The 14,017-nt window shown below is 40.6% G+C and overlaps 1 protein-coding gene across 1 annotated transcript; it reads right to left on the bottom strand.

Annotated features, from left to right (window-relative positions):
• Positions 1-16: 16 nt before the first annotated feature.
• On the bottom strand, positions 17-13,716 carry cdr2l (cerebellar degeneration-related protein 2-like). Its single transcript, XM_083565915.1, has 5 exons — positions 12,888-13,716; positions 4,584-4,696; positions 3,422-3,570; positions 1,885-2,049; positions 17-1,342 (listed from the first exon to the last, which is right to left on the bottom strand). The coding sequence occupies exons 1-5, from the start codon at positions 12,964-12,966 to the stop codon at positions 460-462; spliced, it is 1,389 nt and encodes a 462-aa protein (XP_083422041.1). The 5' UTR covers positions 12,967-13,716; the 3' UTR covers positions 17-459.
• Positions 13,717-14,017: the final 301 nt, after the last annotated feature.

The following is a 14,017-nucleotide window of genomic DNA, read 5'->3' as shown; positions in this document are numbered from 1 at the left end:
TAAATGTGTAAACCACTTTATAGGCAAAGCGTCTTTAATATTGGAAAGAGATGAGTACAGAATAGAGGCTGTTACATAGTTATGGAAATAGGAAGGATTAAGCAGTGGTGTGCCTTTTTGTTTTATGTATTATTTTTTTTTAATGCAGGGACCCTGCATTTCAGTTACATTTCTAGGAAAACCCACAGTGAGAAACAATCTTAAATCTTCCTTAAAACACAGACAACCAAAGAAAGATCCATCAGACATGTCTTGCTTCGTCGATGCTCATCCTCATCCGAGGCGCACCGACATGGCAAGCCCCAATATTCTACTCTACCCATGAGCTCTGCACTAGCATGAAGCCTTTTCGGATGCCAGCTCACTGAAGCTGCCCGATTAAACAATTAAGACTGTGGTCTTAATTGAGGTAGGACAATAGATCCTACCGTGCATTTCTGTGAGCAAAAAGGCCAAGCGCTATTTCCCACTTTTCCTCCCTTTGGTCGAGTTGATGTCAGTCTTGGTCTTCTGCAGACGCGAGAAGATCTCTTTGAATAGAGCCTTGTACTCTGGCGTGTTCTGGCTCAGACGCTTGTCCACAGCTTCCACCTGCCGGCTGATGCCCTCCATGGCCTCAGGTGTAGAGGGTGTTTGAGGTGTCGTGCTTGGCTGCGCTACAGCCTCTACCACACGGCACTCCTTCATGGACGGGTCTCTGGAGACGGGCCGCGATGTTTGCACCTCGGCGTGACGCAGACTCTCTTCGTGGCGCCGGCATTTGCCCAGCAGCTCCTCATACCTCTCGAGCAACGCATGGTATTGCTCGTCCACTTCACGCAAGATGGACATGCCACGCTTGCGCACGCCGTTGGCGTGAAGTGCGTAGCTGCCCTTGCGTCTTCCAGAGGCATCTACGGCGGAGATGACGTCCAGTGCTGTGTCACTACAGCTCTTACGCACTGGCGGTTCACCAGAGCTTTCCTGGGTTGCACCTGCAACGTCCTCCGCCGTATCCGTTTCTGGGGCACTGTTGAGCAGCGTCTGCTCCAGGCCGTCCTCGGCAGCCAGTAAGCAAGCACGCGACTTGCGTAGCTGCTGCAACTCCTGCAGCTCCGCCTCTAGCTCATGGACACGCTGTTGGCAGCTTTCCGCACCTATAAGTCGCTGCTCCAAGCGCTCGAACTCCTGCAGCACGGCGGTGCACTCGCGCTCCGCGTTCTCCCGCCGGCCGCGTTCAGCTGACACAGCTGCACGGAGAGATGCGACCAGTGCACGCAGGTGCTCATTTTCTTCATCTGCTAGTGGCCGCTCCTGCAAGTCACCACTACCTGGGTCAGATACCCTGAATCCATCCTCATACCTAAAAAAAAAAAAGGGAGCAATAACCAAAAACCATGCAAGACCATATTATAGAGCAGTTTAAAAAAATTTGGTATAAATGATGCTGCATTAAAGCCCAACATGTGAGTAGATGGGAACTTTCCAAATAGGTTCTACTTTTCAGAAACACAAAACATCCCCCTTACTATTAAGAGTTCCCCAGAGGGCATTTAAAATAAAGCTCTGTATTGACAAGGAACATTTACATTCATGGCATGTGGCAGACATCCAAACTTAGAACTGAGCATTTGAGGGTTAAGGGCCTTGCTCAAAGACCCAGCAGTGGTAGCTTGGCAGGGATTAGAAATCATGACCTTCCAGGCCAAGATCCAATGCTTTAACCTTTATACCCTCCCCTCCTTCAAGCCGCCATTTACTTAAGACCACAAGGATACCGGTTTTCTAAAATGACTAATATGGTTTTAGTTTTTTACGGTTGTCTGCCGTTGCCTTGTCTTGACCACCAGGTGTCTAGGAAATAAAATCCGATCTTTTTAATCTAATCAGAGACGATCGTAATACCTGGGGGCGGTGCAGAGCTCCTTGAGGCAAGGGAACGAGTGTACAGTTTTCCGCCTTTCTTTCTTCTCCCTGCGGACCCTGAGCTCTTCGAGTGTGCGCAGTTCCTCCACACGAGCAGTCAGCGTGTCCACCTGGCCCTGCAGCATCTCCATGGTGCTCGTCAACCTGTGTGCCCATATTCGATCTCTGTTTACCACCTAATAACTGCTAATTTCTAATTCTTAATTCAGGGATGAATGTGCTGTGGGTTAAAGCAGTAGATTTTATATATACACTGATCAGGCATACCATTACAACCACCTGCCTAATGTGTTGGTCCCCCTTTTTGCTGCCAAAACAGTTCCGACCCGTCGATCATTAACAGCATTAACTTCTTTAGCAGTTTGAGCTACAGGAGCTCGCCTGTTGGATCAGACCACACGGACCAGCCTTCAGGGAGCCTCGGCCACCCATGACCCTGTCGCCGCCTCACCATTGTTCCTTCATTAGATCGCTTTTGGTAGATACTGACCACTGCAGACCAGGGACACCCCACAAGAGCTGCAGTTTTGGAGATGTCCTGACCCAGTCGTCTAGCCACCAAAATTTGGTCCTTGTAAAACTCGCTCAAATCCTTACGCTTGCCCATTTTTCCTGCTTCGAACACATCAACTTTTGAAGATGAAATGTTTACTAGCTGCCTATTATATCCCACTCATTAACAGGTGCCTTGCTGAAGAGAGAATCAGTGTAATTTACTCACCGGTCATAATTGTATGCCTGGACGGTGCATATAGAACCTTGCTGTAAACCAGTACCAGGGTGAATTTATCTACATAAAGCAACTCACTTTGTGAGTCATGTTTGGACATACTGTATATACACAAGTCTGACTTTTATTATTAAGGGAGACTAACAGAATAATCCTTAAAAAAAAAAAAATCCTACACTCTAGAATCGAAAGAATGGCTAGGGAGCAAAAGCAGTCAACAACCAGGTAAGATTTAGTAAAATTTAAATGACAACCATTTTATGTTCATTTAAAATATATTTTTTTGCTCTCTCAATTTTTATAGAAACCGCAAGCCAGTTTCGGCAGTGGGCTCTGTTGGATGTTGCCTGCAAGCTAAATAATCCATTATGTTCCGTAGATGATAAAAGGATGCCTGGAGTTTGATCCTGGTTCCAGATAATAGGTACACAAGAAGGCCATAGGGTGCCAGCTGTGTGTGCTCTAGGGGTAACTCCTAAAAAGTATATTAAATGGCTTTGGTACGAATGGCACACTTTGAATTATAGTACCTGCAGTAGAGACGCAATTTCATTGCTCGACAAAATCCATTAAAAATTACATTACGATCTGACGACTGAAAGGCTACAACTCAAACTGCATACTAGCAACTGTAGCCGCTTGGAGTAGTTCTCTGAAAGTCAAAGTAACATGGTAAGCCTCTAGCAAGGTAATTATACAAGGGTCAGGATAGGGTTCTACGATCATATGTGGTGCTGAATTTGTAAGTTGTTCTGAGCATCCTGATCACTTTCACCTGTTCCTCACCTGTCTATTTTCTGATGTGAAGCTTTGCTTTCCAACACCAGCTTCTCATTAGTAATCTCAAGCTCTCGAGCCGTCACGTCCAACTGCTCGTAGACTTTTGCATGCTGCTCGTTCATCTCCCGTAGCATCTCCACTTGCTTGGACAAGTACTGAGAGGAAAAACAGATACGAGATATGTGACAAAAAAACTGAAATCCTTTCTTTTTCTGTTGAAATGTACTTTTAATTATATAGTTAATTAAATAAAGTCTATACAATATATTTTGAATTAATATTAAATTATGAAAAATAAAAAAAGCAATATTTTCTGTCCTACAGTAGAACAGGACCAGAATAGTGTAATGGTAGAGTAGCAAAAAAAACAATAGTTGGCTTTGGCGTTCCAATACTTTTGAAATGGGTTCGTAGTTAAATGTCGTTTAGTGTTAGGAACGTCAAATGTATATTTATATGAACACAAAATTGACATTTTTCAAGCAGGAAAATTGAGGAAAGTTAAGTAGATTGGATAGGCCATAGCATTACTAATCCGCTCTGGGTGGGGAAGTGGACACAGCTTCCAGGAGCCTTAGTAATTAAAATGAGAATAAAAAATTTACAATTTCTCGATTATTCCAAATTTGTATAGATTATAGAATGCCAATTGGTTAATCTGCTCTTTTACCATATTTTACTAGACCCTTAAAAACATATGACAATGATAAAATGCATGTATTTTCTTACATGTCTTATACAAGATTTACTACAATGTTTGGGAGATCTGCAATTCTGCTGCATGACTGAGAGAGGGAGTAGAGTACACATATGCAGAGGGAGAAATCGCTGTAAAATACAATATAAAGTGTGAACAAGTGACTAAATTCACCATTAAAACACTACACGCTATTGTTTTTCTTCTCTGTAAATCGTCTTTGTACAGCAGAGACTGGCAAATCTGGCACCGTGACAGGCAAGCAGCAGGCGCCCACCCCCAACACCCACACGCTCCCAAAATACTCCTATTTCTCAGCAAAGCTTAATCTACTTTCAGCTGAAATCATGCCAAGACCCAACAATTGTCACTTTTAGAAGAAATTCTCTTAAAGTCTGTGGATGTTTTGTGGCCAAGACCATGTATGTCTTATACACACGTATCTTCACATCAAATTGATGGGGGCTGTACCTCGATCTCCTGCACCTGCTCCTCATTGGTGATGTACATCTGCTGCAGCGAGTCCTCCAGCTCCTTGTTGCGTTCCAGAAGGGTCTTCCCGAGCTCTGCTGCCAAGTGAAGATCTGAGAGAGGACAAACAAAGACAGGCGACATGAGGGGACCTTGAACATAAAGGAAGGGGCAGCAGGAAACCATCAAATGTGAAGCTCTTGAGAATTTAAATGATCTCTCTAAAGATTTCTACTTGTAAGTCACACTGAATGCTGTGAGGTTGCACTTAATTGTTGTCACCGTAAGATAATTTGTAGACGAATGTGTGAAATGTACTACATAGGTAAGTATTTTTTTTTATATTTGTATTACCATGGGTATAGTCATAGCAAGTAACAGGTTCAAATGCAGCATAATATAATAAAGTTACAAAAGTAGTTTTTTTAATGCATATTTTTGCTTTGGTTTTTATCTGAAAATAAATGAGGTTTTATTTCACTCATATGAATCAACCTGTGCCTCAGAGATACTGGACTTTAATAAAAACTGACATAAAGGAAGATCTCCACCGATTTAAAAAGAAACGAGTCTGAAGTGGCCTATTCGGTAACGTATATATGCTCAGGTTAAAAAAAAAAGTTGCCAAAATGATAATCGATCCGATACATCGATCGTAATGTGTATAGCAAATATTTTGGTCATGGTATCATATCAGAAGAGTGAGGACACAAAGTTATTCAAGGGATGTGGTGCCAGAGATCATGACTAAATCTGTGAATGTAAAATAGAAATCTGGGTTCATAGAATGAATTTTATGTATGTAACTAAAAGAAATTGACAAAAAAAAAATACATCAATAAAACTAATAACTGTGTTGACCTGCCCTCTGTCACCATTAAAGGCATGTGTGGAAAAATTAATAAAAAGTGATATATCAATTCATAAAATGGGTAGAATTATTTGTTTAGTTTTGGTGTAGTTCACTAAACAGACCACAAGTTTCATTTTGATTTGTCAACATTTATAATGTCTATTAAATCTGGGGAAGAAAATTGGATTCCAAAGACACTTCCCGTGGGCTCACCACCTGCAGGAGGGACCGTAAGGGACGGTGCTGTGAGGATTGGGCAGCAGGGGCCCCCGAAGGCGGGGGCCTGCTTAGACTGCTGCCCCCGCGACCCGAATTACGGATAAGCGGTAGAAAATGAATTAATGAATTCCAAAGACAAATATGATGTTTTATTTGGAACCAAACCATACCAAAACCATCAGTGATTAAACAATATCCTTGGTGGTATTTAGTTTTGACAAGGTTCTGCAATGTCACAACATTTATTCATGTTGCAGCTATTTTTCACCAATATCTTGTGTTGACAATGGAAGAGTCAGACCGCTGCGCAAAGTCTTCTTCAGCACATTCCAAAGATTCTAAATGGGGTTAAGGTCTGGACTCTGTGGTGGCCGATTCATGTGTGAAAATGATGTCTCATGCTCCCTGAACCACTCTTTCACAATTTGAGCCAAATGAATCCTGGCATCGTCATCTTGGACTATACCTCTGCCATCAGGGAAGAAAAGATCCATTGATGGAATAACCTGGTCATTCAGAATATTCAGGTAGTCAACTGACCTCATTCTTTGGGCACATAACATTGCTGAACCTAGACCTGACCAACTGCAGCAACCCCAGATCATAGCACTGCCCCCACAGGCTTGCACGGTAGGCACTAGGCATGATGGGTGCATCAGTTTATCCGCCGCTCTTCTTACCATGAGGCGCCCATCACTCTGGAACAAGGTAACTATGGACTGATCAGACGACATGGCCTTCTTCCATTGCTCCAGAGTCCAATCTTTATACTCTCTAGCGAATTGAAGCCTTTTTTTCTGATTAGCTTCACTGATAATTGGTTTTATTAAGGCTACACAGCTGTTTAGTTCCAATCCCCTGAGGTCCCTTCGCATTGTTCATGTGGAAATGCTCTTAAATTTAATATTAAACATAGCCTCGAGTTGTTTTTTTTTACGTTTTGATTTCACCACAAGTTTAAGTGAACGCAGATCACGATCATTCAAGATGTTTTTCCGACCACATTTCTTCCTCGAAGATGATGGTTTCCCACTATCCTACCAGTATTTAATAATGCGTTGGACAGTACTCGTTTTAGCAATCTCCTTAGATGTTTTTCCTTAGGATGTTCTGTTCTGTATTGTTTAAAGATTTATAATCACACTCAATGTCACCCAAATGAGGATTGGTTCCTCTTTTGAGTCTGGTTCCTCTCAAGGTTTCTTCCTCATAACATCTAAGGGAGTTTTTCCTTGCCACAGTCGTCATGGCTGCTCATCAGGGATTAATGCACACCATTCACACCAACTCTTAAAATGGCTGTTGTGAAAAGTGCTATAGAAATAAACTTGACTTGACTTGACTTTATGTGTCTTCCGACATGGTTGTTTAAGAAATGAGAAGCTCCTCACTGCATCAGTTAGGGTTAAATAGCTTGTTGCCAGCTGAAACATAATCATCCATGCAGTAATTATCCAGTGGGAGGCTCTTATCTATTTGCTATGTTAAATCCAGTTAGTGACTTTTTTTTGGGACGGGCAGTGTACATCAATTCCGTTGTGTTTATAACATTATCTGCTGCGCTCTCCCTCATTCACTGCAAACCATCTAACAAAGCTACCACAGTTCCTGCTTTCACTACCTAGACTGCTTAGAATACACCTCTGCTTGTTAGCAACCACAGGGAACGTGAAGGAGATAAATATATGCTGTATTGGGGTTAGAACCATTGACCTCCATTGCATAGGTATAAAGGCAGCAATGAATCATAAACCCATTGGTGGCAGCACTGCAAACATGTGGTAGCATGGCACCATCAGCAACATAAGTGTTGTTTGTGAACAGTTCCCTGAGGTCTCCAGGCTAGTAACAGCAGTGTAGGTCGCCCGAAGAGACAATTCATCGCACACAAGGAAAAAAAAAAGGCTCCCTCCCTTCCCCCATCTTTTCAATGAATACACAGCTCTTTTGTTCTGTCAATTTTTTTTAATTCCGCACAAAGGCATGAAGAGCCTGGCAAACTGCTGAGAGTGAGAGGGCTAGAAGAGATGGCATTGAGAGAAATTACCTTCAACTCTGCTAAACCATCAATATCACAACACACACAGTTAGAAGATAGTAAATAAAGTTGTTCCAAACAGTTATCTGAGGACAAAAAGCACTCAGTGTATACACTGTTTATTCTTTTGTTTCTCTTCAGTAAACACATTATCCTGTTAAAAAATTGCAGTGAATTTGGAGCCTATCCTAGAAAGACTGGGCGGCACGGGTCAGGAATACACCCAGGATCTGTCAAAGGTCACCACGCACATTTACGCTCACATTTATTCACATGTAGGCATTGTTTAGAATAGCCAACTTCCAAGTCATATTTTCTTGTATCTACACAAAGTCTACACAAACCTGTAAAATGACAGGTTTTTATAATGTTAAAGAAATTAGAACAAGATGAACATGTACAAAAATTATGTGAGAGGAAAAATTTTTACAATTTAAGAGAAAAATATGACCAAAAATGTTGATGCTGCCACCTCCATGAATTATGGATTTATTATAGCTTTTGGTCTCCTCAGACTCAGAAACCAGATCCTGTATTAACTCAGCACCCTGGAGCTGAAGACACCAGTACTACTGTGCCACCCAAGACTATATATAAATATTTAAAAACTAAATTTGACTTGGACACATTCGAGAATTTACATATCCGTATTTTAGCGAATATCTGACAGCACCAGCAACACATCACTGCCCTCAGGATATAGGCTTTCAAAGAACATTCATTAAAGTGACCATGTGAAGAAGCAGATCTAAATGAGTCTGCATATAAATTAGCTTTTAAATGAGATTAGGATAGCTGCTGAACGCAGTAAGCCTGGAATGGTTGCACACGACCAAGAATGATATGGAAGTTTTATGGGGAAAAGAAATTTCACATAAGTATTCCAATGAATGACAACACTGATGATTAGTACATGTGTTCAAATGTGCATTATATATATATATATATATATATATATACACACACACAGTACAGACCAAAAGTTTGGACACACCTCATTCAAAGAGTTTTCTTTATTTTCATGACTATGAAAATTGTAGATTCACACTGAAGGCATCAAAACTATGAATTAACACATGTGGAATTATATATTCTATGTTCTTCAAAGTAGCCACCTTTTGCTTTGATTACTGCTTTGCACACTCTTGGCATTCTCTTGGTGAGCTTCAAGAGGTAGTCACCTGAAATGGTCTTCCAACAGTCTTGAAGGAGTTCCCCGAGAGATGCTTGGCACTTGTTGGCCCTTTTGCCTTCACTCTGCGGTCCAGCTCACCTCTAAACCATCTCGATTGGGTTCAGGTCCGGTGACTGTGGAGGACAGGTCATCTGGCGCAGCACCCCATCACTCTCCTTTTTGGTCAAATAGCCCTTGATGCCTTCAGTGTGACTCTACAATTTTCATAGTCATGAAAATAAAGAAAACTCTTTGAATGAGAAGGTGTGTCCAAACTTTTGGTCTGTACTGTGTGTGATATATATATATATATTACAGCTGTAAAGACTATAATACAGAGTGATAATACAGAAACGATGCTTTGTGGCTGTTTGGACTGCAGACAGCTGGTTTGTTAAATATGCCGCAAGTTGAATCACCGCCTCACAAGGACATTCTGAAAACGAGTGGAATGTCATTCTTTGTGCAGCTGTACTGTGTTTAGAGTGATTTACTCTGCTTAGCATACAGTGGTTGTTTTTTGTACATGTTAAAATATGTGAAAGTATGATTATTTAAATTTTTTTTAAAAAGCATCCTTCCACATTTTTTTTATTTATCTCCACATACCCGATACTACATCTAGGCAGGATTTTAACAACAAATCTAAAATAATCTAAAATAGCTCAATCTAAAATGTAGCTATAGCCCAACAGACATCTAAGGGTCTGTCTGGATTAAGAATGGATGGGATATATACACAATGTCTTATGCAGTCTAAATTATTAAACGAAATTAAAGCCTCCATTGTAAAATATATAGAAGGAAATGTCCTGTATCTACTGTGCACTTAGTCTTTTTCTACAACCATTATATCTGTATACAATATCCTGTTTTTATTTCTCTTAGTGAGAGAGCTATTGGAGTGTCTGCTGGTTACACCCAGAGCTATAACACTCCCCCCTCATCATCCCAGGCTTAATACCAGTTAATCAAATATAGTGCAGCCAGAGAGGAAGTGGGAGAAGATGGAGGCTACAATACAGTAGCACAATCTGTGACACATTACAGAAAACATGCTTAAGAACATTTAAACAACATTAAAACTTGAACCTGAAGGTCATGGTAAACTTCCTGTAAAAATGGCTTTTGCGTATGCCGTAATTGTTGAACCCTTACACACATGCACACTTGTCAAACTCCATGGAATAATACTGTACGTGAAAAAGCTTGTGATTGGACATTTATAATGGAATATTACTCAAACTGATGGGAGGATGAACGCTTGTAAACTGGGGGTTGTTTTGTTTTTGAGCAGCCCTTGTGTACTTTATTTTCAATAAAAAAAATCCCAAATGCGGTTTGGGGAAGGCCTCTTTCTTGCTGTTGATATAAGACACATTTATATTAAAGTCTGGGAATTATCTGTATTTGTTGGAATGTCAAATGGATCACAATTTGCACCTCGTATTGTGGAGTATGTGCAAAGTAATGTAGAGTGTGTTAGAGAAGTGAAGAAAAGAGTGCAGGCAGGATTGAGTGGGTGGAGAAGAGTGACAAGAGTGATTTGTGATAGTAGAGTATCTGCAAGAGTGAAAGAGAAAGTTAATAGGACTGTGGTGAGACCTGCGATGTTTAGAGACAGTGGCATTGAGTAAAAGACAGGAGGTGGAGCTGGAGGTAGCAGAGCTGAAGATGAGGTTTTCGTTGGGAGTGACGACGATGGACAGGATTAGAAATGAGTTTATTAGAGGGACAGCGCATGTAGGACGTTTTGGGGACAAGGTGAGGGAGGTGAGATTAAGATGGTTTGGACATGTGCAGAGGAGAGACATAGGGTATATCGGTAGGAGAATGCTGAGGATGGAGCCACCAGGAAGGAGGAAAAGAGAAAGATCAAGGAGAAGGTTTATGGATGTGATGAGGGAAGACATGCAGGTAGTTGGGTTTAAAAAAGACAGATGTAGAGGACAGGGGGGGTATGGAGACGGATGATCCGCTGTGGTGACCCCTAATGGGAGAAACCGAATGAAGAAGATTGTGTAAGCATTATTAATTTATTGCATACTTTGTGACCTCATTAAAACTTAACATAACACTTAACATAATTAAAAATAAAGGTAAAGACGAAGCAAAGTTCCAAAAAACAATGAATGCAGCATAAATGTCACACCAGTATAAGTCCTTGCACTGGTCCCCATTCAGTCTAGCAACCCTGGGGTACTCCTGCTCTCAACGTTTTGAACATGTAGTGTAAGATGCTTATGTCAACTCTTGAATTTTTGGATCAGGTAAAAAATTTAATAATAAATAATAATAGTTTATGTGAACTACAGTACTAAACATAACGAGAAAAATCGCCGACACCACTGGGGTTTGTTCTATAAATTAATGGCTTTTCTTTGTAAGCACCAGAACCACCAATCCTCTCTTTGTTGACTTTACAGAGGCAGATCGATATGAAATTCTCGTAATAGCCATTTGCTCTTATGTAGTGTGAGGCACTCATACAATCTGGCTCAACCCAACGTCTAAAATGTGCAGTCTCATCAAGTTGCAAAGCTGCACACTAGCTTTTTTTTCCCCATGTGCCAGACCCCAGAATTGTAAGCGCTGTAGCATCTTTTTTCCTGACCTGAGGAATCTCACTGCAGTTCCATCAATACAATCAATGAAAAAGAAAAAAAAAAGAAAACGTATTTGTCTCTGCTGTCACATTTGTCAAAACAAATGTAGATAAAACAAACAAAAGCAATAAAGGTCTGTTTGATTGTTCTTAACTTATTGTCATTGTTGGAAGCAACTCGAGTCCTCTCTTAGTTCCTTTACTTGCAATCGGAGCCAAGGAACTCTCTGTACTAATCCAAGTACCACGTCGCAACAAATGGTGAGAATTCCCTCCCTGCACATTCTTTCCCACTTCCCACAGATCAGTTTCATGTTTCAAATTCCTAAATCACAGTAACCCACGGTTCATTTAACTAAACTGATGAACCATGTCATTAAATAATGGTAAAGTAGACCATGGAAAATGCCTGCAAATGTCTCGTACCTTTATTCAACAATAGAAAGATTGCCAAAAAATACTTGCTCAAAGGTCAGAAAAGGACAAAAATATCATTCTCAGCCGTAAACACAACCATTCGGATAAAAATGAACACAACTGATAGTGTGAATGAATGAAATAGAGCTCATAACAATGCATGCTGTTATGGAGGAGGAATAAAAAAAGTAATGACAAATTGTTGTGATGTCATTGTCACCCTGGAGTGGATAATTATAACGGCAGGCCCAGGCGTCATTTTATTTGATTCATGACTGACATGGCGTACTTTTTAACCATTTATAGTTGTATCCAATGTTGTAAAATGAGCATGAGGCAAGTTATCACTTACATTATAGCAATGATGAACATATGTTCCCTTATAACTAGTCTCTCATTTTTATTTTGAAATGAAGATAATTAAAAAATAATAAAAATACAGAAAATAAAACCAGGGAGAAGAGAATAAGTGTTATATAAATAACTGTTCAGTCCTAAAGACTTTGCCATTCTGGAAAACTGACTGTTACAAAGCCATGGCAGTGTGCAACCAGATTCTAGGATTCAACCAAAGAAAATAAGCCATATAGCGAGCACATCATTTTGGTTTGAAATGTTTTGTGAAGAAATCCTTTAGGGTCAGGATTAACCCCAGTATCACTACCTTCACTCGACACGGCCTACACAGCACCTCATCCCAACACTAAGCTGTAACCCTGTGAGTGGCTGACTGCTTGAGAAAATGACACCAGATTGTAAAAAAAATCACATTATACACTGGATTTATTATACCATGAACCAAACCATGGGCTCGATCTTCAACCTTCACTCCAGCTCCACAGATTCACATCTGATGACATCAGCAGAGCAGAGCATTAGGAAAGCCTTTGTATGATCTTATCATTGAAAGGATGGCTTTTTTTTTTTTTTTCTCCTAATTTGCTTATGAAGCTGTTTTGTCATCAGCCAGATGTTTTCATATTGCATCATGGACTCACCCTGCTCCAGGTCTCTCTGGTCGTACCATGGCTCGTCTTCTTCGGTCACAAACTCCTCCATCCTGCTAGCACGGAGCATTAGGCACTTCTCCCACAAGAAATGATGGCTCTTCTTCTTCTGCAGCTGGAGGAAGGTGACTGCTATATAGCAGACTTGAGGTTTCTGCTCGGATACCGTGCAAATTTTGTGATGTCACAACAAAAAGTGGCAGATCTGCTGTGCACGAGCGTCCGGGAGAAAGAGGGAGAGATAAATGAGAAAAGCAGCGGAATGATCCTCAGCTGACAGCTAAGCACACTGACATCACACTGATGGGTTCACACCGCTGCATGTTGTTGTGCAGCAATAATAATAAAAAAAAAAAAGATTAAATAAATAATGCATAAGCAAACCGTCTGAGTTGCTGCTCAATAAAGTGCACAGATCGCTGCAGGATTTTTTCCTCTGCAAGGGCTCTGTGTATGGCAGATAGCACACAGTTTTGTAAAAAAAAACAAAAAAAAAAAAACAGTCCCTCCCACTCCAGTGCTAATCTCCGACATCACCTCCCAGTCCTCTTTCCCGACATCCCGTTCGCTTCGTGCAGATGGTGAGGTGGCTTGCAGCTCCCAGTCCCTGCTGCTGGTGCCGTACGGGTTGCCAGATTGACCTCAATCGAGCATTTGGGAAGGTATCCAAATCGGGTTTTGTCTCTAAGAAAATGATTTTTTTTCTCACCTGAACGTTTTTTTTTCTTCAATAAAAAACATTCATTGATTTGTTGTATTCTCCAAGCTTAAGTCGCAAGAGCCATTAAGAAACACCATCAGTGAATGCTCAGGACTATTTGCACTAGACATTTGCACTAGCTTTATACATTTAACAGATTTCTACCTCGTATTCATTTATTCCGAACCACAAGCCATGCAAAGACTTTGACTGTGCAATACCTTCATATTTATAACATATTTATTCATATATATATATATATTGTTTACATTGTTGATACTTTATTATATTTTATTTGTGTCCACCATTAGGAATGAATCTTATCTATTTCAAGTCAGATTTATTTGTATAACATTTTTAACAATGTCCTAAAGCAGCAGAAGTTAAACATTACTTATAAATGATAATTAGGATTTATACC

Source organism: Silurus aristotelis (assembly GCF_946808225.1).
Source record: "Silurus aristotelis genome assembly, chromosome: 17".
In the NCBI taxonomy this organism is placed as follows: domain Eukaryota; kingdom Metazoa; phylum Chordata; class Actinopteri; order Siluriformes; family Siluridae; genus Silurus; species Silurus aristotelis.
The sequence above is the reverse complement of the archived record's forward strand: the minus strand, read 5'-3'. Positions and strand labels throughout refer to the sequence as shown.

Coding starts and splice junctions, on each gene's coding strand:
- cdr2l (XM_083565915.1), bottom strand. CDS start 12,966: ATGCTCCGTGCTAGCAGGATGGAGGAGTTTGTGACCGAAGAAGACGAG. Junction 2,050..3,421: donor TCACATCAGAAAATAGACAG/GTGAGGAACAGG, acceptor ATGGGCACACAG/GTTGACGAGCACCATGGAGA. Junction 1,343..1,884: donor GAGCTCTGCACCGCCCCCAG/GTATTACGATCG, acceptor TTTTTTTTTTAG/GTATGAGGATGGATTCAGGG.